We start from the raw sequence: 24,462 nt of genomic DNA, 5'->3' as shown, positions 1-24,462 counted from the left end.
GTCAATTACAACATACCAATTGCCTATTTATAGGCTCAAGTCACCAACCTCTCCATAGTGGTGAATGTTTCTACATTACTTTAGGTCTTTCTAGAGTTTTCATGATAGATTAGTATCATGATAGTTCTAGATTCTTCTATCTTATACATACACTTATAGTTCTAGATTGTTCTACCATATTCATACACATTATAGTTCTAGATTGTTCTACCATATTCATACACACTATAGTTCTAGATTGTTCTACCATATTCATACACACTATAGTTCTAGATTGTTCTACCATATTCATACATATTATATTTAAGAATATTCTAGAAATTTGTAGCAATTTCAACAAGTGGCAATGGATCATCAGTCAAACAGGTCTGCAACAAGGACAACGTAACAAGATTTTGGAGCTTGGCAACCCAGTTTGGGAACTCCATTAACACCCCTACAATGCGAACCTTCTGAAGTACAGGTGCACATACATCAAATTGCAAATCATTGACCCCAAGTATATATTTTGCATTAATGTATAGCTTCTCCAGGTGTTGCAACTTGTTTATCAAGGAGCATAGAGAACTTGTGAATTCTTCACGAACATTGGTCAAGCCCAACACCCTTAATTGTGTAAGTCTTTCCAACTCTTTCATTACTTCTTCTGCATCCATGTCACGTAGTGTTTGTAGGGACATTAGAACTCCAATGCCACCCTCCATTTGAAGCCCACCAAATAACCCAAACAACCTATCATGAGCTAGAAGATGCCTTGACTTTTTAAGCTTGTATAACTCTCTTGGCATCATACGCACAACAAACTGTCTTAGATCCAATGTTTCTAGGTTGTGCAACAAGCCTATTGATTTTGGAAGATTTTCTATCTTTGAATTCTTCAAACTTAAGTACGTCAAAAGGGATAAATCCCAAAAATTTTCTGTGAGCGGAACATACTTATACAGTGAATCGCCTTCAAAATGAAGTACCCTTAATAACCTGTAGTTTGTAGGCATTCTCTTCACCGAGGATTCTGATAATTCTTCATCACTAAAAACATGAAGTGATCGAATGCTTGAGTTTACAACACTTCCCATCAAATTGTTGGAACCGGATGCTATTGTTAGGCGACGAATCATTCCACTTCTTGGCAAGTTCTCACGCTCACTCGCAGAATGGCAAAACCTTAAATCTTCATTTTTCTCACGGATAATTTCATGTAGTAGGTCATGAACACGACAGCCTTTGATTTTTCCACCCTTGGTAAATGAAGATACTTGAACCAAACTTCTTTGGATTAACTCATTTAAATATTTTTCTGCCACTTCCTCTAAAGTTTTTGTTGCTTCAGATTTGACGAATCCCTCAGCTATCCATTGAGGAATCAGTCTCCCACGTTCAACTTCGTAATCTTCTGGATATATTCCGAAATACAAGAAGCATGGTTTGAGATTGTAAGGCAAATCATGATAACTGAAATTCAAAATCTTTTTGACAGGAGATAAACTGGGATTTTTCCCTAGTTCAGAACTTAGATTCTGATAAAACCTCTGCCATTTAAGTATTTTTTTTTTCATCGAATAAAAGACCACCAATGACCACAATTGCTAGTGGTAAACCATGACACTTTTTAACAATTTCAGTGGATATGTCCTTAAGATTGCTTGGATAACGTCCATCAAATTCAGATCCAAATGCCTTTGTGTAAAACAATTCCAATGATTTTTCAAGTGTTAAAGGTTGCAGCTCATGCACTTGAATAACAGCAGATCTCTTACAGGAATTAACAACATCCTGATTTCTGGTTGTGATCAATATCGTACTTCCATTTTCATTATCAATTAAAGCAAACTCCATTTGTTGCCAAAAAAAGTTATTCCAGACGTCATCAAACACAACAACATACCTCTTGTGGCGCAACTGATTTCTCACTTGATCTATCAATGATATTTTATCCATTGTAGAATAATCACTCTGAGAATGATCCACTCTTTTTTCTTCTTCTACAAACTTGAGCAACATATCCCTCAACTGTCCTTCTATGGTGTAGGATTGAGACACTGTGATCCATGCATGGAGAGTGAAATGTGTCCTGTCTTTGTCAAAAACTTTCTTGGCAAGAGTAGTTTTTCCGAGTTCTCCCATTCCTACCACAGAGATTACAGTGCGCTTTTTTCGCCCCTCTTTCAACCATTTTTCCAATGTATCTCTAGGGCCGTCAAAGCCCACAACCTTAGCCTCCTTAAGATACAGAGGAGCCATTCGAAGGTTGTCAAACGTGATGTTTTGGTTTCCTCCAAAAGATTTCATTTGGGAGGTATCCTCATTTCCATTCCTCTCGTTGATCCTACGAAATTCTGATTTAACATCCTCATTCATGTATGCAAACTGAAGAAGAGAAGCCGTAGTTTTGATGAAATCAATAGCCTTACAAGGTAAAGCTGCACATCAAGGATCCTCACCAAGCTCCTTTTCCTCATGGATGGTGTATTCATCAATGATATCTTCCATGCGAAAAGATGTTTTCACAAGCTGCTTCACCTTTGCTTTGATTTCGTCACGTGACTTGCCTTCTTCAGCTGCTGCCATCTTATCTACATCATGAATGATGGCTTCAATCCCATCAAGTTTGTCTTTCATGTCTGCAACATCTTTTGGAACCTCCATGACTGAGTTCACAGCTTTCTTCAAGGGTGGAAGCAAATAATCAACAGCCAAGGACGCTGCAATTTCCTGCAATTTCTCCATCTTAGTCTAGATCTAGTTTCTGCTATTGGTATGTGTTGAGAGTGAGATGAGAGGAATCTAAACTGTGTCCTTCAACATGAAGAAGAGTTTGACTTTCCCTAGGTCATTCTTTAATTGTACACGCTTAACCAATGCGATTGTGATTGTAATTTACCAATGTAATTCCCTAAAATAAATCAAGGAGCTAAAAGTAATATGCTGAAAGGATAAAAATTTGTGTAATTTACTCTAACATGAAAAATTCAATTACCTTTATATTTCTCATCTTTTTTATTTCATAAATTATTTGAAAACTACATGCACTTGAAAGTAAAGAAAACATATTTATATGCAACAAACTAACAAAAGATTGAAATTACCAAAAGAGTAAACGAATATTAAGTTTTGTAAAAAAAATGAATATTAACTTTTTTAATTTTATCAAAAGAGACATAAAAGTTATGGAATTAATTTTCATAAATTTACAATAATGTGTACATTGTGAAAATTTTAAAAATATAATTTGTAAGGATTAAAAAATATTAAATTACAAGAATTAAAAATATATTTAATTTTTTTTTCTTAATGTGAAAGATGCAACTGCTATAACATCAACTCCGGAGTGTATAATAATTTCATTTGATTCTTAAGCTTTTGTATGTCATCTATTTATAATAAATAAATTCTGAGACACAAGCTGTGACATTGCCATCTGTGATTTTCAGAAAGCAGAGATTCTTGTATTTCATCCTTTTTGCTTAGGTGGCACACTCTTCTCATTTCACCATTTCAAATTCCGAGACACTGGTTACTCAGGCTGTTATTAAACTGTCATTAAAAGTGTTCCATATCAGTCTTCCAAGGTGTTTAAAGTCTGAAACAAATGCTACTTATCAGTTACTAAACTGTCATTTACCTTTTTTAAATTAATTGGGTTGACATTGCTCAATAGTTAATGCATTCTCTACTTATCCATTTTGTTCATATATGTTCTCACTGAGGTTTGCAAACAACTGCGAATTTTGTTTATTGTTTTGTTGAGGTGTTGCTTTATTAAAACTAATATTACCTTACGAATTTTGGGTATCATTGTTGTACTTGTATGGGGAAACAAAAGAGATTCGCATCACATCATTTAGCAATTTAGTTTCAGTCACGACAAATACAAAAGTTCTCACATAATGTTTGCAGATCTCTTCAAAGAAAGCGGCTGAGTATATACTGGCTTATAAGGCGGTTTGAAGGGGATGCCACCCTAGCTGACTTGATGCAGAGCAGACAGTTTCCATATAATGTTGGTACTATATTTAATCAGCCTGGTTGTGTTTAATAAATTGTTGGGTTTTATATTATTCTGGCCTTAAATTTTCTAATAAAGTTTATATCAGTTGTCCTGCATTTAAGAAAGAAAGTATTACCCAATTTTGATTAGCTTCTAGATTATGGGAGCTTTTCAATTTTAAAACCTGACCATATATCAGAATTGATTTTAATTTATGTGAGAAGTTTGATTCATTTTATTTTGTTTTTATTTAAGTTTTTGTTGAGAGATTTATCCAAACTGATTTTATACCCTCTTTCCTTGTGTGAGGAAGTTAGGGGGTGCTGTTACATAATACATCTATTTTCAAATATAAATTGGTGTTAAAATGTTCTATAATCTTCAACTATTCACCAAGTTTCCGTAATGAAGCACATTGTTCTTACATTCTATTTGAATTTTATTCTCCCATGGTAAATTGATAGGAAGGAAGAAGACAGGACTCAACTGAGACAGAGACACAGGCAGAAGCAAGAAGCAATTGAAGTCACTCAAGGAGTAGCAACATCCACAACACAGGTGCAGAAAGCAGAGAAAACCAAGAGAGCAGTGAAGAAACCCACTTACCTCAAGGCTAGGACTTTGTCTGAAGGGTGAAGTGGGTATTTCATCAGCAAAATCATCAGAACCCCTTTGCTTGATGCTTGTCGGTCTTGTGGAGGCAGGCATAACGGAATATAATATTCCTTAGGCACAAAATTACAAATTTTGTTACTTAGAAATTGCTATAAATATACGTGTAATAATCAAGCACAGACATGAATGAAATTTCCATTTTCCTTACCTTTCTTCTTGGAGGTTCTCTGGTCCTCGAAACCAGACTTTTAGTTCTCTGGGCATATCATAAATCATGATTGCTTAAAGTCTTCAGATCAGACCAAATGATGGTGCCACAAATTTCAAGTTGAAACATTAATTTTGGATGAGGTTTTAAGACTTACCCAAAGGATTGGAAAGAGAAAATAGAATCATTGAAATAATCATGTGCATTGGATGGTCTTCACTCTACTGGTATTGTGCATAGGGATATCAAGCCACAGAACATTAGTTTGTTTGAAGGTAAACAATTTAAAGATTGCATAACTTTATCCAATGCAGAAAGATCCCTAATCCAAATTAAGCTCACATTTTTTTAAACCATTGGGATCAGAGTCTCATATATTCAACATCATTGATCTTGGAGCTGCTACAGATCTCCGAGTCGGCATCAACTACATTCCTAAGGAGTTTCTTTTGGATCCAAGGTATCTTCTTTGACATTATTAACACAAGTAGCCAACTGACTTTGAACGTAATTCATTGATGGAAGCTTTTCGTTTTTATTTATTTCCATATTTTCAAATTTGTCTCTTGAAGAGATTGAAATAGATATAAAAAGATACTAATATTAGATTTAGTCTACATTTGCCATATAAATGTTCTTAGTTTTAAATGAAAACATATACAGGTGATAGGTTGCTTCTGCATATTTGGTTTGAAAATTGAATTGCTACCAAGTGGTTTTGAGGTTGCAAATCAAAATTGGAGTAATATATCAACCGTATATGTGTTTAAGATTTTTTAATATTTTTAAGTTTCTTGCATTCAACAGGGTTTATGACCTTTATGGATACAACTTTTTATTTTAACTCAAATTCCCTTGTAAGCAGGGTTAAAATTTTCAGACCCTATCATGTTTGCAGTTGAAAACCCATCACGGATACTATCATTATTTCCAATTTCAACAAACTTTTCACAATTTTAAAATATATTAATTCTACATTTTTTAAACATAATCCAACCTAATATTTTCAGACCCTATCATATATTATTAGCCTTAAGGTTTTGGGTTAGAGTATGGTATCAGATCTCCTTATGTGGTGACTCATGGTCCAGAAGATGTGACTGATGCAGCTGTAATTGCAGTCACAATGCCATTGTGATCACTTAGAATTCCTGAAAGTATACAACACATTTAAGCTAGCAAATTGGATAATACTGTTTTTTAATTTTTATTTCATTTTCTATCATGTTAATTTTTTCAAAATTTAAACATATAAGTAAATTTCTTCTATTGTTTATTTTTCATCAAAATGTTTGGTTTTCTATCATTTTTTTTTAAAAAAAATAAGTAAATTTTTCTTATTATTTGCTTATGGTATAAATAATTGATTTCTATGTGACATATTATGTTATTTATTAAAATAAAATGATCGATTCAACAAAAAAAATAAAATGATCAAGATCCTGAAATTTCAAATCATATATATATATATATATATGCACGCGCGGGGTATGATTGATTCGTTGCCATGATTTTGGTGTAGTGAATGGAAGCATCCACGAGAAACCACAAACAGAAGAAATTTTATCTAAATAAAATATAATTAGAATGGATAAGGAAACATTATAAAAAGCAAACAAGTTATACAGAATTAGTTTTTCTCCTTATTCCGAAACAGAAAAAAGATTACAATGAACAAGGTCTTACAATCCTTGAAAGAGAAATTCTCGTAACATGGTGCAAACATAATACATCTAAGAAGGAACTAATAAAAAAGCGAAATGTGGTAAATCATTCCGCTTTTTTCAGAAGTTTTACATCACTTTGCTAAAGAAACTAAGATAGGTTCACATGCATATTCTGTTTATCTGGGGACTTGAAGGAGCAATGATGAATTCCAAGGCAGTTTTAATGATGATTCAACGCTGTTGTTGTCACAGTCCACATGGAGAATTAGAAGTACGTGAAACTTAAATCCCAGGGCCTACCAATTCAAAAACATGTATATTATGAGTAATGATGGAACATGCAGAATAAACAACAACAAAAAATGCATATATTCCAAATTAAAGAGAGGGTATGAGAAGCAAAAAAACAGAGAAATTACTTTCGGAATCAAATAAAACTTATAGGTTGAAATCTAAACAGTTGACAATAGCAATAACAATTATATTCAGCATAAGAATAAAAAAAACACCTACACTTTGAAAGTCTGACCTTTTTCATTTCCACCGTCATTCTATTATCCATTGACGTTGTCCTCTGTTGAGATTAAAGTTTTCTTGAAATTCAGGTGACATATGAATAGCATGGAAAACCTCAAGATTTGGTAACTTGTAGAGACCAGAAGGCACCTCCTTCAGTTCGAGAATTCTGACTAACTTGAACTTTTCAAGAGAAGGCAATGCTCCATCTTCAATAACGATGGATTTCAAACCATACAAGCGATTCAGTAGTATTTGCTTAAGGTTCTGAAACCCCCTGTTTGGGAACTGCAAAACTTCACCATCGTATGCACTACGATTAATAAAGAGGGACGACAAATATGGTAAATCCGTAAGTAGTGGCAATGGATCAACAGTCAAACGGGTGCGTGTCAAGGACAACGTAACAAGATTTGGGAGCTTGGCAACCCAGTTTGGGAACTCCTTTAAACCCCCTACAATGCGAACCTTCTGAAGCACAGGTGCACATACATCAAATTGCAAATCAATGCGCCTAAGTAATGACCTTGGAGTAGTAATGTATAACTTGTCCAGGCGTTGCATCTTGTTTATCAAGGAGCACAGAGAACTTTTGTGATGTGACGGAACAAGGGTCAAGCCCAACACCCTTAATTGTGTAAGTCTTTCCAACCCTTTCATTACTTCTTCTGTATCATGGTTTGCTTTCACTTCACACAGTGTTTCTAGGGACGTTAGATCTCCAATGCTACCCTCTATTGGAAGCCGAAACCCTAAAAGGTGTCTTAACTTTTTAAGCTTGCAGAACTCTCTTGGCATCACAAGCACACGAGATTCTCTTAGATCCAATGTTTCTAGGTTGTGCAACACGCCTATTGATTTTGGAAGATCTACTATCTTTGAATTTCTGAAGCTTAAGTACGTCAAAAGGGATAAATCCCCAAAATTTTCCGTGAGCGGAACATAATTATACAGTGAATTGCGTTCAAAATGAAGTACCCTTAATAACCTGTAGTTTGTAGGCATTCTCTTCACCGAGGATTCTGATAATTCTTCATCACTAAAAACATGAAGTGATCGAATGTTTGAGTTTCCAACACTTCCCACCAAATTGTTGGAATCGGATGCTATTGTTAGGCGACGAATCATCCCACTTCTTGGCGAGTTCTCACGCTCACTTGCAGAATGGCAAAAGCTTAAATCTTCATTTTTCTCACGGATAATTTCATATACTAGGTCATGAACACCACAGTATTTAATTTTGCCACCCTTAGTAAATGAAGATACTTGAACCAAACTTCTTTGGATCAACTCATTTAAATATTTTTCTGCCACTTCCTCTAAAGTTTCTGTTGCTTCAGATTTAACAAACCCCTCAGCTATCCATTGTAGAATCAATGTCCCGCGTTCAACTTTGTAATCTTCTGGATATATTCCGAAATACAAGAAGCATGGTTTGAGATTGTAAGGCAAATCATGATAACTGAAACCCAAAATCCTTTTCACAGGATTTAAACTGGGATTTTTCCGTAGTTCACAACTTAGATTTTGATAAAACCTCTGCCATTTAAGTATTTCTCTTTTTTTGTCGAATAAAAGACCACCAATGACCACAATTGCTAGTGGTAAGCCTTGACACTTTTTAACAATTTCAGTGGATATGTCCTTAAGATTGCTTGGACAACGTCCATTAAAGTCAGATCCAAATGCCTTTGTATAAAACAATTCCAATGATTTTTCAAGAGTTAAAGGTTGCAGCTCATGCACTTGAATAGCAGCAGATCTCTTACAGGAATTAACAACATCCTGATTTCTGCTTGTGATTAATATCCTACTTCCATTTTCATCATCAATTAAAGCAAACTCCATTTCTTGCCAAAAAAGAGTATTCCACACGTCATCAAACACAACAACATACCTCTTGTGGTGCAAGTGCTTTCTCACTTGATCTATCAATGATTTTTATCCATTGAAGAATAATCCCCTCTTTTTTCTTCTTCTACAAACTCGAGCAACATATCCCTCAACAGTCCTTCTGCGGTGTAGGATTGAGATACTGTGATCCATGCATGGAGAGTGAAATGTGTCCGGACTTTGTCAAAAACTTTCTTGACAAGAGTAGTTTTTCCAAGTCCTCCCATTCCTACCACAGAGATTACAGTGCGCTCTTCTCGCCCCTCTTTCAACCATTTTTCCAATGTATCTCCAGGGCCGTCAAAGCCCAAAACCTCAGCCTCCTTAAGATACAGAGGAGCCATTCGAAGGTTATGGAACGTGATGTTTTGGTTTCCTCCAGAAGATTGGATTTGGTAGCTATCTTCACTTCCATTCCTCTCCTTGATTCCACGAAATTCGGATTTCACGTCCTCATTCATGTATGCAAATTGAAGACGAGAGGCCGTAGTTTTGACGAAATCAATAGCCTTACAAGGTAAAGCTTTACATCCAGGATCATCACCAAGTTGCTTTTCCTCATGGATCATGCATTCATCAACGATATCTTCCATGCAAAAGGATGTTTCCACCAGCTGCTTCAGCTTTGCTTTGAGACCATCATGTGAGTTGCCTTCTTCAGCTGCTGCCATCTTATCTACATCATGAATGATGGCTTGAATCCCATCAAGTTTGTCTTTCATGTCTGCCACATCTTTTGGAACCTCCATGACTGACTTCACAGCTTTCTTCAAGGGTGTTTGCAAATAATCAACAGCGAAGGGCGCTACAATTTCCAGTAAGTTCGCCATCTTAGTCTAGATCTAGTTTCTGCTATTGGTGAGTGTTGAGACTAAGATGGGAGGAATCTAAACTGTCCTTCAAGATCAAGAAGAGTTTGACTTTAGCTTAATCATTCTTTAATTGTACGCTCTTAACCAATGCGATTGTGATTGTCATTTACCAATAGAAAAATACTCCTTTTGCTTCCTTTCTATTTGTTTTTAAAAATACAATAAATTTTCTTCATTCTAATAAAATAATTATAAAATTTCTTATTTTATTTCTTTTTTATTTATACACCATAATAAATACATATGTATAAATTAATTAAGAATTAGGTGAAAATTAGAATATAATAGACAAAAGTATAACTAATGTTATTTTGAACACGTTATATATATAAAATTATTTTTTTCCCAAAAAAATGACAATTAAAAAGGATATTTTACACTCAGGCTAATGCTAATAAAGTTGTTATGGAAGTATGTGTAAAACTCTAAGATTTCCTAAATTATTAATTATAAGAAATCAATATTATTTTTAAACATATGATTCTCATAAATAATAAATAAATAGTATATCTTTCTCCGTAATAAGACTTCTACTTTATTTAGTTTGGAATAGGAGAGAAATAAAATTTGACTTCCTTGTGAGTAAGTTGTGATTTTCCCTCCTTTTATTTTTGTCTTACTATAACAACCTTTGAATTTGTGATCTAGCTAATCTGAATGTGATTAAAGAAAGCTAATTGTATTTGTCAGCGTTAGTAGTACCAATTAAAATTAATTAAAAAACGGTGTTCGTCGGAGAGTATATGTCTTGGAGGTATAAATATTTCATTTTGATTTTTCATTTGACTCCATATTTTTAGGCTCTAACTTTGGTAAATCAATTTCTTTTATTAAAAATCAGAAATACTTTTCAAAGGAAACAATCATATATATATATATATATATATATATATATATATATATATATATATATATATATATATATATATATATATATATAAATTTATGCACTCGGGTTTAAAATTTTTTTCTTCTAATACTCCCTCGAATTCACTTTTATGATATTTAAGGTTTTGATATAGGTATTAAAAAATATAATTAATATTTAGAATTTCATAAAATTTATCATGTAACTTCCTAAAATAAATCAGGAAGCTAAAAGTAATGTTTTAAAATGAAGAAAGATTTGTGTTATTCACTTAATTAATTTGCTCTAACATGAAAAATTCAATTACCTTTATATTTATCATTTTTTTTAATTTCAAAAACTATTGGAAAACTACATGCACTTGAAAGTAAATAAAACATATTTATATGCATCAAACCAACAAAAATAAGATGATTGAAATTACTAAAAGAGTAAACGAATATTAACTTCTGTAAAAAAATGAATATTAACTTATTTAATTTTATCAAAAGAGACATAATAATTATGGAACTAATTTTCATAAATTTACAATAATGTGTAAAATTTTAAAATATTACAAAAAAAATAGATGCACGGATACAAAATTAAAAATATATAAATCCTAAGGCACACAACTATGCATTATGAGATTGCAATATTATTTTTGCCACATCAACATATTCATGTACGAGTCATTTTTCTATATTTCTCTCTTCTACTACATCTCATCTCCCCTCTACACTAATCCAACTTTTTCATTCCCAATTTTAACCCAAATTAACATATCCAATTGTTTACCCATATGTTGTTGAAATCTCATCCCTCGTTTCAATCCTTATTACACATGCAAGGTGCATGTTATTTTTTCTTCCTCTTGTTACTGAAATATCAAAAGATTGAATATATGATTTTTTTTTTAAATATCTTTAGTAGTCCCTATAATTTAATTTAGTAATTTTTTCCTTTTTTATTTGTAATTTTTTATTTTAGTCCTTGCAAATTATGTTTGTTTTGTTTTTCATCCTTTAAGTGATTTAAATAACACTTTTTATGGTTCAAAGAATTATTTTAAAAACTTTAAGGAAAAAATAAAATAAATATAATTTGTAAGGATTAAAAAATACTAAATTATAAGAATTAAAAATATATTTATTTTTTTCTTAATGAGAAAGATGCAATTGGTATGACATCAACATGAAATGTAATAATTTAATTTGACTCTTAAGTTTTTGTCATCTATGTATAAAATATAATTCTAAGACACAAGTTGTGACATTGCCACCTCCTACTTTAAGAGCATCTCCAACCGGAGGTGCTTTGTGGGTTTCTTAATTTAAGGAACGATTTCTTTCAAGTTCCTCGACATTAGAGCAAAGTGACTGGACATGACTGGTTTCTTCAGCAGATGGTGCATTCCTTATATAAGAAACCGTTTCTGATCAATAAAAAATCATAATTTTCATAAAATTCGTACTCTCCAACCATTAACTAAATTAAGAGGGTAAATTTGCAGAGATGAAGCAAAGGAAGAACATGAACACTTCCAACAAATCATATTAAACCGATGAAGCAAACGCAAAGATGAAATTTCACAAAAAAAATTGCATTTTTTCCAAAAAAATTAAATCACTCAATGCAATCTCAACTCAAAATAAAATACAAACCAAATTAAAGAGTACGAATAGTGACCATGAACAGACTACTGCCTCTATCGTCATTGACGATGGTTGCACGAGAGAGCAGCGATGGTGGCTCGAGGGGTTGTCGTGGTTGCGAGGGAGTAACACTGGTGACTTGAGGGGAAACTGTGGTTGAACGAGGGAGCGACCTCGATGGCTCAAGGGGAAGCGGTAAAGGGTGGTTGTGAAACGAAGAAGAAGGAAAAGGAAGAAGGAAAAGAAAAGGCCAAAGGAATACAAAATGACAGGGCGGGGGGGAGAAAATAGAAAAGGAAGAAGAAGGAATGGAAGATGTGGAGTTTTTTTTATGATGGTGGGTGATTTTTTTGTTTATGAAAGAAAAATGAAGTTTTAACATTGGGGAAGGGGAAGGAAGGTTTTAGCATTCGGTGATGTTTTTTGTTTTAAATGATGGTAGGTGGTGGGTGGAAATAGTAATTTGCTTTTCAAAAATGAATTAATTATTTCAGACTTAAATATATTTTTAATCCCTGATATATACCCGTTTTATTTGAACAATAATTAAGTTATAATATAAAAAAAATATAAATGTGTGGATTTTTTGAAGTTTCTTGTGATTTCTTAGTATTGAAGTAAAATTTTATATGAATTTTTTAGGAGTGACATGATAGTACAAGTATCACAAAATGTGTTTCGGGAACTAAAAAAAATGATTAAGAAACCTATATAAAAAACTTGTATTAAAGATGCCATCGGAAAGTTGAGATTCTTCCATTACATCCTTTTTGCTTACGTGGCACACTCTTCTCATTTCATCGTTTTAAATTTAGAGACACCGGTTACTCAGGCTGTTATTAAACTGTCATTAAAAGTGTTCCATATCAGTCTTCCAAGGTGTTTAAAGTCTGAAACAAATGCTACTTGTCAGTTACTAGGCTGTCATTAAATTTTTTTAAAATTAATTAGGTTGACATTGCTCAACAGTTACTGCATTTTCTTCTCAATCCGTTTTGCAACATAGTACCATTTTGTTCATATATGTTCTCACTGAGATTTGCAAACAGTTGTGTGAATTTTGTTTATGGTTTTGTTGAGGTGTTGCTCTATTAAAACTAATACTACCTTACGAATTTTGGGTATCATTGTTGTACTTGTATGGGAAACCAAAGAGATTTTCATCACATCATTTAACAATTTAGTTTCAGTCATCACAAATACAAAAGTTCTCACATAATGTTTGCAGATCCCTTCAAAGAAAGCGGCTGAATATATACTGGCTTATAAGGCGGTTTGAAGGGGATGCCACCCTAGCTGACTTGATGCAGAGCAGACGGTTTCCATATAATGTTGGTACTATATTTAATCAGCCTGGTTGTATTTGATAAACTGTTGGGTTTTATATTATTTAGGCCTTAAATTTTCTAATAAAGTTATATCAGTTGTCCTGCATTTGAGAAGGAAAGTATTACCCAATTTGGATTATGTTGAAGATATACTTTTGTAACTGCATAATATTTTATATTTTAATTTTTAAAATAGGATTTAGTAAATAAGTTGATTTCCTATATTTTAGGAGTAAGACAGTTTTAATGGATTAGCCCAATTAATAAGTGGTTCCTATCTTTAAGGAGCAAGATAGTTTTAATATTCTGTTTTGCTAATATCTTGTTATCTAATTAGTTTATCTTTTGCTATTTATTGTATCGCTACTGAGAACAATTTGAATTAGAATAGAATAATTCTATTTCCTCTGCATACGTATTGTCTCTCTTCTCTCCTCTGTTTTTTATAATTTCCTCCACAAAACCAACAATTGGTATCAGAGCTTTATTCTTACGGGACCTTTACCATGGAAGGTGAAGCAAGTTTTTTCCACATAACTCTTCCAATCTTTGATGGAGAGAATTATGATCTTTGGAAAGTGAAAATGCAATCCTACATGGAGTCTTTGGATTTATGGGATGCTGTGGAAGAGGATTATGAAATATTTCCGCTGCCTGAAAATCCCACCATGGCCCAAATTAAAAATCACAAGGAAAGAAAGATGAAGAAGGCAAAGGCGAGGTCATGTTTGTTCACTGGTGTTTCACAAATGATATTCATCAGAATCATGACTCTAAAATCACCCAAAGCAATTTGGAATTATTTGAAAGAGGAATACAGTGGAGATGATAGAATATGAAGCATGCAAGTGCTGAATTTAAGGAGAGAATTTGAGCTTCAAAGGATGCAAGAGTCAGAGACAATCAAAGAATACTCAAACAAATTGTTGGGTATTGCCAACAAGATAAAGTTGTTGGGAAGTGATTTTATTGATTCGAGAATTGTAGAGAAAATTTTGGTAACGGTGCCGGAGAGGTATGAAGCATCTATAGCTTCATTGGAGAACACAAAGGATCTGTCGAAAATCACATTGGCAGAAGTGCTACACGCCCTGCAAGCTCAAGAGCAGCGAAGGTTGATGAGGCAAGATCATGTTGTCGAAGGTGCTTTGCCCGCCAAACATCATGAAGTTGATGAAAGCAAAAAGGATTTTTTCAAGAAGAATCAACCAGCAAGCAGCGAAAACAGTGCAAACAACCAAGGTAAGGATAAAAAGAAAAATTATCCACCTTGTCATCATTGTGGCAAAAAAGGTCATGCACCTTTCAGATGTTGGAGGAGACCAGATGCAAAATGTAACAAGTGCAACCAGATAGGACATGAAGCGGTGATCTGCCCCAACAAAAATCACCATGATGAGGGAGCTCAGAATGCTAATCAAGAAGAAGAGGACCAACTGTTTGTGGCCACATGCTTCTTGAGTAGTAAATCAAGGGAAAGTTGGTTGCTTGATAGTGGTTGTACGAACCACATGACATATGATAAGACCTTATTCAAAGATTTGAAGCCAACTAATGTCTCAAAGGTCAGAATTGGGAATGGTGGCTATATTCCAGTAAAAGGAAAAGGAACTATTGCAATTTCAACGTGTTCAGGTATCAAATTAATATCAGATGTTCTTTATATACCTAACATTGACCAAAACTTGTTAAGCGTAGGTCAGTTGATTAAAAAGGGATTTAAAGTGTCCTTTGAACATCAACATTGCTTTATCTATGACATTTTTGGCTGGGAAGTTCTAAAGGTTAAAATGAAAGGTAAAAGCTTTTCATTTGATCCAGTAGAGGAGGAGCATACAACCTATTTCACTCAAGTCACACCCACGGAATTCAAGCACAAGAGACTTGATCATTGCCATCTTGAAAGAATGCTAAACATGGAAAAAAGGAAATATGCAAAAGAAAATTTGAAGAAGTTTCAAATGGAGGAATGCAAATCTGTTAGCACTCCAATGAATCAAAAGGAGAAGTTTAGCAAAGAAGAAGGTGTTGATAACATTGATGAAGGATGTTATGGGAGTTTGATTGGATGTCCAATGTATCTCACTACAACAAGGCCAAACATTCTATTTTCTCAAAAAGAACAAAACTGAAATTTTTGTTGACAATCTAGTAGCCATTATTGTTGCAAACAATCCCGTGTGTCATGGGAAGACTAAACATTTCAACATCAAGGTTTATTATTTGATAAAGATGCAACAAAGTGGAGAAGTGAACTTAATTTACTGTAAGTCTAAAGATCAATTGGCTGACATGTTTACAAAGTCACTACCTATCAACAAACTTGAACTCAAAGAATTGGAGTTTGCAGTTCCAAAAGCAAGGAGGAGTGTTGAAGATATACTTTTGTAACTGCATAATATTTTATTTTTTAATTTTTAAAATAGGATTTAGTAAATAAGTTGATTTCCTATATTTTAGGAGTAAGACAGTTTTAATGGATTAGCCCAATTAATAAGTGGTTCCTATCTTTAAGGAGCAAGATAGTTTTAATATTCTGTTTTGCTAATATCTTGTTATCTAATTAGTTTATCTTTTGCTATTTATTGTATCGCTACTGAGAACAATTTGAATTAGAATAGAATAATTCTATTTTCTCTGCATACGTATTGTCTCTCTTCTCTCCTCTGTTTTTTATAATTTCCTCCACAAAACCAACAGATTAGCTAGCTTCTAGATTATGGGAGCTTTTCAATTTTAAAACTTGACCATATATCAAAATTGATTTTGACTTATGTGAGAATTTTGATTCATTTTATTTTGTTTTTATTTAAGTTTTTATTGAGAGATTTATCCAAACTGATTTTATGCCATCTTTCCTTGTGTGAGAAAGTTAGGGGGTGGAGTTACATAATACATCCATTTTCAAATATAAATTTGTGTTGAAATGTTTCATAATCTTCAACTATTCTTCACTAAGTTTCTGTAATGAAGCACATTGTTCTTGCATTCTATTTGAATTTTATTCTCCCATGGTATAAATCATGATTGCCTAAAGTCTTCATATCATACCAAATGATGGTGCCACAAATTTCAGGTTGAAACATTAATTTTGGGTGAGGTTTAAGTCCCAAAGGATTGGAAAGAAAAAATAGAATCATTGAAATAATCATGAGGCATATTTTATTCTTATTTGCATTGGATGGTCTTCGGTCTACTGGTATTGTGCATAGGGATATAAAGTCACATAAAGTCACAAAACATTACTTTGTTTGAAGGTAAAGAATTTTAAGATTGCTTAACTTTATCCAATGCAAAAAGATCCTTAATCCAAATTAAGGTCACAATTTTTTAAACCATTGGGATCAGAGACTCGTACATTCAAAATCATTGATCTTGAAGCTACTACAGATCTCCGAGTTGGCATCAACTACATTCCTAAGGAGTTTCTTTTGGATCCAAGGTATCTTCGTTGACATTATTAGCACAAGTAGCCAACTGAATTTGAACGTAATTCATTGATGGAAACTTTTCGTTTTTATTTATTTCTATATTTTCAAATTTGTCTCTTGAGATTGAAATAGATATAAAAAGATATTAATATTAGATTTTGTCTACATTTGGCATATAAATGTTCTTAGCTTTAAATGAAAACATATATGTGATACCATTTACTTTGATATATATATAAATAAATAAAATATATAAAAATACATAATAATAAATTCACAAGGGTAAAAGATTCACATTCACTTCATTATTACCAAATAAAACTTATTAAAAGTATATCCGGCTCACAACAGACTATCAAAGTTTACAAAAGAAATTTTGTTAAATCACTGAGGTAAACTAAAATAAAATAACATTATGCAATTAAAATAAAACTCATCCCCAATGTCACATCCTATCAGAGCATTGTGTCTCGGCGTCCTCTAGCACAAAATTCTTTAAAGTCATCTGCACACAGCGAGTGAGTTATCACATTTCTAAAAAAATACAAATAAACAAAGACACGATCAAAATAAATTATAGAAGTATTTATAACATAACTCAACTTAATACAATTCACGTCACTTTACCACTTTGTCATTTAAAATTCATTTTTCAATCATCAATCACATTACACATGAATCACACACTCGGGTCAAGATGTAATAACACTCATCAATTTCATAATAAACAATTAGCAAGCGTTATGCAACAATTATACCAAGACTCAAGCTTATATGCAATGTGGTACTATGTCAGTGAAAAATCACACTATAGCGCTTAAGAGTACATAACACACCACACAATGGGTATGTTAGGTCACTCTCACTGAGTAAAATCATAAGGTGATAAGCCAAAATCACTATTTTTTGCAAGAATACTCCAACCATACGGGATCAATATAGGCTTAAAGGAGCACTCAAACTAAGTGTCTTTACCCCAAGATCTAGACTCCGAAGAATCCGTTAGGGTCTCACCTTCCTGATTCAAGTTCAACCCCTAAAATAATTTTTGGACGCAAACACTGCTAATGAATTACACAATACTCACAACCTCACACTCGTGTTTCAAACACGTTTAACACATAGCGCTATAATTTAACACTTTAGGTTCCTAACTAAGAATCCTACACTTTTCCTTTAACATAATGCATAAACACTTTTCTCAATGTAAACACCAGTCGGGTTATTGTATAATTCACAACACAAGTATTGTCACATCAAGTGTTAACCAAACACTTATTCACAATCAAATTTCATGTCCACAATTTTAACATATCACAGCGTCACAATCTATCATCACATGTTTACATGTATTTTAAAAATTAACACATGTTCAACTTTGCACTTATGCTCAATCTCAACAATAATGTTATGATCTTATTATAACAATTTATCACACCAATCCAGTAATTCTTGTCTAAAATACAAACAAATTATACAAAAATGTTTCTCACAACATGGGGAGTAAAACCCCTCAACACAATTTCACATAATCATATAGGAAGAATTTCAGTACAATAAACATCCCAAAATAAACTCCGATTTGATTCCCTAAGCATCCCTACACATATTCATTCTAACCCCAATTACGATAAACTCATCCTTTACCTCTAAGCTGGCTCACGTGTCTAGTCCAGCAGCGATAGCAGCATCTCTAGCGGTTGTCTAAGATTCCTCAAGTTTTTTCTTTGATTGTTCTGCTAGGATTTTTAAGCGTTACAGAGAAGGAAATTAAAGAGATTTTGGCCTTTATTTCATTGTCAATGTGCGAGACTAATTTCTCTCTGAAAAAACATTATTTCGCCAATCCTGATGATGAGAATGTGCAAAATGAGTTTCTAAGGTGGTGTCCAAATTTCACAATGATCCAACGGTTAACTAATCTAGGATCGTAGTTTTACTGTGACAAGTTTGGGTGTATACGAGAAAAAAGAAAGCTCAATGTGAGGGACATTTCTTCCACCACAGACACTATCTCGAAAAGTTCAATGGTGGGTGTGTGCGAAAATAAGTTTTGAACCTTGTGCTCAAATTTCACGATGATCCAACGATTGACAAGTGCGGAATCGTCGTTTTACTAAGACAAGTTTGAGTGTATGCGAAAAAAAAAGAGGATTTTGGGAAAGAAAATAGGGAAAATGGATTTGAGAGGAAGAGAGAGCGTAGGAATGTGTGGTAAATCTAAAAAGTGACCTATTACGCCTCTATTTATATTTAGGGTACTCTAGGCCTATTATTTACTCTATTTTTTTATTTTATCATTTTATATATAAAAATCTATTTTACTTCCTGTCAAATGAATAAAAAATATTTTGTTTTCTAAACATATTTATTTTATTTACCTTAAAACTATTATTTTAATTAATAAAACTATTTCTCTTATTTATTCAATTACAAAAAACTCATTATTTTCTTAAAATTCTATTTTGTTTTAAATAAAATCATTTTTAATTTATTTTATGAAAAAAATGGGATGTTATATTACAGGTGATAGGCTGTTTCAGCATATTTAGTTTGAAAATTGAATTGCTACCAAGTTGTTCTTTTATGTTCTGGCCCCTTTTGAGGTTGCAAATCAAAATTGGAGTAATATATCAACCGTATGTGTTTAATATTTTTAAGGTTCTTGCATTCAACAGTGAAACTCTATAAGCTCCTTTTCTTCAAAGGTTTATAACCTTTATGGCTACAACTTTTTATTCTAACTCAAGAATTCCTTCGTAAATAGGGTTAAAATTTCGAGACCCTATCATATTTGCAGTTGAGAACCCATCACAGATAATATCATTATTTCCTATTTCAACAAATATTTCACAATTTTAAAATATATCAATTCAACATTTTTTTATAAATATAGTTCAACGTAATATTTCCGGACCCTATCAAGTATGACTTTTTTTACCCATGAAATGCATGGATCAATATCTAGTTTAATTAATGGCCACACAAAAACTACATAGCCATAACATGATTTCAACGTCTTGTATTTTTTTTTACTAATGTGTTTCTTCCATCTTGTGTTTGGTTAGAGAATGGTGAAGGAAGAATAGAGGGGAGAAGTTGTAGGTGAGTTCCTCCATCTGACATTTATAATAAAACAATCTAACATTTACCAATAAAAAAATATATGGAAAAGCTCGAATTAGTTTAGATTCGGCTTAAACCGTTTTCTTCTCCAACCTAACATTGATAATGATACTGATGAGCATGTAAATGTCAACGAGGATGACAAAGAACAGTTGAGTAATGTTATATCCTCCTACTCCATCCTCCTACAAATCCTCTTACTACCTTTTATTATGATCATGGTTTTAAATTTCATTGTCGTGAGTCAGAAAACCTTTACATTGCGGGAAAATGTGACTGATGCGGCCGTAATTGCGATCATGATGCCGTTGCAATTGATCAGAATACCTTGACGTTGCAGCCACAATTGTGGTTGCAGACTGATATTTAAAACCATGAATTGGATATTTCATCAGATGGAAATCAAGTGACATATCTGTCAGTGCAGATTGTGTCCAGTTTTATTCTGTTGAGGAAAATTGTGATGCAGAGACCACCAGTAGTGGTGATGAAATTGAAAGGGTCAAGCTATGCTGAGAAAAAAACTTTGAATAACCCCTCAAGGAGAACTGTCTAAATCTACATTCAGTGGTAGCCATATTTCAGTCAGTTCATGCAAACAATCTCCAATACTTGACATACCACAGTTGTGCTAGGAAAACTCAAACCACAAGTATGGCTATTTCCTCCAGTTATCTTGCAAGCAGGAACAATGTGGAGAGTTCAACTTTTAGTAACAACAATATGTTACGAAAACCATATGAAAACCGTGAGCACGCGCATCCCTCATTACAGTCTAGCAAGGCTGAGTCCTTGCCAGCAAGCCTTCAGAAGAAATTGCAGATTCTTGACTATCACCAGCAGAACTCAGCATTGAACATATCTTCAACTTCCTTCCCCTTCGCTCGCTTAACTTTGACACCATGTCGAGATATTGAAAATGCTGAATCTGATGAGAAAAATAAAACAATACAACAGAAACCTTCCAGTGATGAAGTCCATTGTGCATCTTGCCTGACCAAAATATCTACTCATGATTCCACTGAGGTCCAAGATAGCTTGAAATCCTGGTTTGAAACAACTGAAAAAGCAGGAAATCCTAATGGAGTGATGGATAAATTCCAAATGTATGTTTTGATTCTGAGGGGAATTTCCTGAAATGGTTATTTACCATGTATGATGTATTATAGAGGAAGATTGTGAAATTAAAGAAGTCCCTGAAGAGTTAGTCCAAAGAGATAGAGAGGTTGGAGATGGAACTAAGTTATAGAAGAAATGCACAATAGAGATGAATGATGCACTAAAGATCTAGAGAGCAGTTGTGGGACATTCTAGAATGGTAGAACACTACACTGATCTACTAGAAAAATATGATGACTTGGTTGCTAAGCATGATGCTATAGTGAAAAGAGGTGAAGAAGGCAACAGCAAAAGCCTCAAAAAAGATCATGCCTGCGTTGCCAAATCTCTTTCTGCTGAGCTTTCTGTGTTGAGGGTTGAAAGAAAAGGGGAATCAAAATTATGGAAAAGGGAGAACTAGAGCTTGAGATTCAACTTTGAGATACAGCTGAAGCTGTTCAGAATTCAGGAAAAAACTACTTGTTAAACTAACAGAAGCTGAGCTTGAAGCAGCTGTTGCAGAGGTACAATTCTATCTCATAAAGAGGTTCCCTATTCAATGCATCGTATTTAGCTGAAAACATCTATAGCAACGTAAAATTTATTTATTTGGGATGATGATCACTTAATTGGGCGTGGAGAGGAGAGTTTGGAGCAACATATCAGGAGCATAATTAATTCAGCTGTTGTTAGTATGATTAGCAGTTGATCAATTTGACATCAGAGACTTCACTTCACATAAGATCAAACTGCCAACAATTTGTGTGGCCTCAGGTTCTACTTAGATCAAAAGACATCCCCATATTCACTTTTTTTTTTGTTTGTATTTCTAGAAATTCATTGTATTTTTTTTTCATGCAGTGATCATCCAACACTTAATTGGTTCGTGGAACTGCAATTCTTTTGTATGTTTGTACTCATACTAAAAATGTAAATTTGTTGTATCATTGCATTCTTGTTCTTTACCGTACTATTTTCCTGGTAAGTAAAGTTACTAATAATGCTTTAATTTCAAGTTTCTTTTTATCTTTTTTTTTTTTTCCAGAATCACTTTTCACCTTCTGTGGAAATTTTAATTCCACTGACAATTTACATGTTTAATTCAATGTGAATTTTACACAAAAAGGGTCAGCATTCGTTCTATTTTTTCCCCACCAAAATAAGTGGTTCCGAATTAAACAAAATTAAGTTTGAAAATTGAACGGGTCCTTTTTGTTTAAAATAATGGAAGAAAATGGTAACGTTATAGTAAATGGTAATTGGGCATAATAGAGTAAAAGCATTTGCAGAATTAGTCATTAAGGGATAGGCAAAGATTGAAGATCAATATACATTTCATAATTTGAGTATAACCACAGAAAATAAAAGAATAAAATGATCAAGATCCTGGAATTGGAAATCATATCTATAAATTGATCCTTTGTTTTATTTAATTTTGTTACCATGATTTTGGTGCATAGAATGAATGGAAGCCTACAAGAGAAACCACAAGCAGAGGAAATTTTATTAAAATTAAAATGAGGAAGGAAACATTATAAAAGGCAAAGAAGTTATACGGAGTTAGTTTCTCTCCTTATTCAGAAATAGAATACAAATTTCAATGGAAAAAGTATTAAAATACGTGAAAGAGAATTTCTCATAACTTGGTGCAAACATGATGCATCTAAATAGAAACTGAATGCAAAACTTTGATAACGTATGTTTGTCTTGAATGCAAACTAGAGTTTTACTTTGATAATGAACTTTTATTATGTTGATTATTGAAATAAAACTTTAATTTAACTAGAAAAGAATATCAAAGACTGGGTCAACTTACCCTTTTGCTAATTAGGTATGTTTGTCCACCAAATGTCAGTGGTATAAGTATAGAAATTGTTGTATGGTATGAAATTACTATGTCTGCATACTTCTAATTAGTCTCCACGTTACACCAGAATAGTTTTTTTTTTTTTTCAACATTCCAGAAAGATGTTTCTAGAATTGGAATTTATCATTCTGGAAAAGAGTTTTTAGAATTAGGTCATAATTTTTGGAAATCTCTTTTCGAAATGGTAAAATCATAATTTTAAAAACACATTTACAGAATGTTAAAAAAATTCAATATTTTCGGAAAATTCAATATTTTCGGAAGGGGTTTCTGGAATGCTGGCATGTTTTACACCTTCATCAAGTTCCTGACATTGAATATGACCATTTTGCTATTGTTGAGCTCAAAGACGAGGCAATTCTTGAAGTCGTTGAGCATTTTGCCGTCGTAGCCCTTGGACATGGCAGCGGAGCAGGCATTGCAGATTTTCTCTGGTATCGGGTGTCGGTGAACAAGATTAGGGGTATTTTTGTCCTTTAAAGGTACATAAAGCAAAAAATCAAGTGTAGGAAGTAAATGTATTTTCAGGGATAGGAAAACAATGGGCCTATTATTATTTAAACCCACAGCCGAAGTCCAAGAATATTTTCATAAAAAATTTGCCAAATTGTAATTTTAGTTTCAAAATAAATACTAACAATTTTAAAAATAATTTTAGTTTCAAAATAAATACTAACAATTTTAAAAATAACTACAAATCATATTTAATGGACACATCACTTGATGGAGGAATGCTAACAATGGAGACCTAAAATAAAAATTTTCAAATATCAATATAAGAATCAAATGCAAAGAAAAAACGTATTGGGGACCTAACTCAAATTTTGAGCATTTAGTATAGATCAGAAACATGTTTATCGTATTTGATTCCATTTCCATGTACCAAAAAATATCCTATTTGATTCCTTCGTGTCGAAATTATTTGGATCCGAATATAACTTGGGTCGGGTCAGTTTATAGTAAGAAAAAAATAAGAACGAAAAGATGGAGGGTTAATTAGCGGTGGCAGTAGCAGCAGGGCCCCAAAACAATTCATTTGTCTATTGTCCAACCAAACCATCATTGCAAAATTCAATTCCAAAATTCAATCTGTGGCAAACATACCAGACATGTCCCTAACAAAAAGCCCATAATTAGCAAAATTTGTGGTTTAATTAAAAGAAGGACAATTGTTTCTTGCACCTCCAATGTTGCTTCCTGGTTCCTGCCGCTATTCCAAAATCTAAATTTACATTCCTAAATTGTTTTTCCGATATGTAAAAATTTACATTCTGAAATGGTTATTCCATAATGTAATTTTATATTTGAAAACAGATATTCCAGAAGCTTAAATTGGTGCAAGAAGCAATTG

At 33.0% G+C, this 24,462-nt stretch overlaps 2 protein-coding genes and 1 pseudogene across 2 annotated transcripts in view; all 3 read right to left on the bottom strand.

The window, feature by feature from the left end:
* Window positions 1–314: 314 nt before the first annotated feature.
* LOC114396885 lies at window positions 315–2,490 on the bottom strand (annotated as a pseudogene).
* Window positions 2,491–6,431: 3,941 nt separating this feature from the next.
* Window positions 6,432–24,462, bottom strand: part of LOC114396240 (disease resistance protein RPM1-like) — a 56,730-nt gene continuing 38,699 nt past the window's right edge. The window contains exon 2 of the mRNA XM_028358142.1: window positions 6,432–6,774. The gene's annotated coding sequence lies outside the window, so the exon portion shown is untranslated. The remainder of the gene's footprint in view (window positions 6,775–24,462) is intronic.
* LOC114396884 (disease resistance protein RPM1-like) lies at window positions 7,025–8,842 on the bottom strand. Its single transcript, XM_028359059.1, has one exon. The coding sequence runs from the start codon at window positions 8,840–8,842 to the stop codon at window positions 7,025–7,027; it is 1,818 nt and encodes a 605-aa protein (XP_028214860.1).

Source organism: Glycine soja, chromosome 18, assembly GCF_004193775.1.
Source record: "Glycine soja cultivar W05 chromosome 18, ASM419377v2, whole genome shotgun sequence".
NCBI classification, from domain to species: Eukaryota; Viridiplantae; Streptophyta; class Magnoliopsida; order Fabales; family Fabaceae; genus Glycine; species Glycine soja.
The sequence above is the reverse complement of the archived record's forward strand: the minus strand, read 5'-3'. Positions and strand labels throughout refer to the sequence as shown.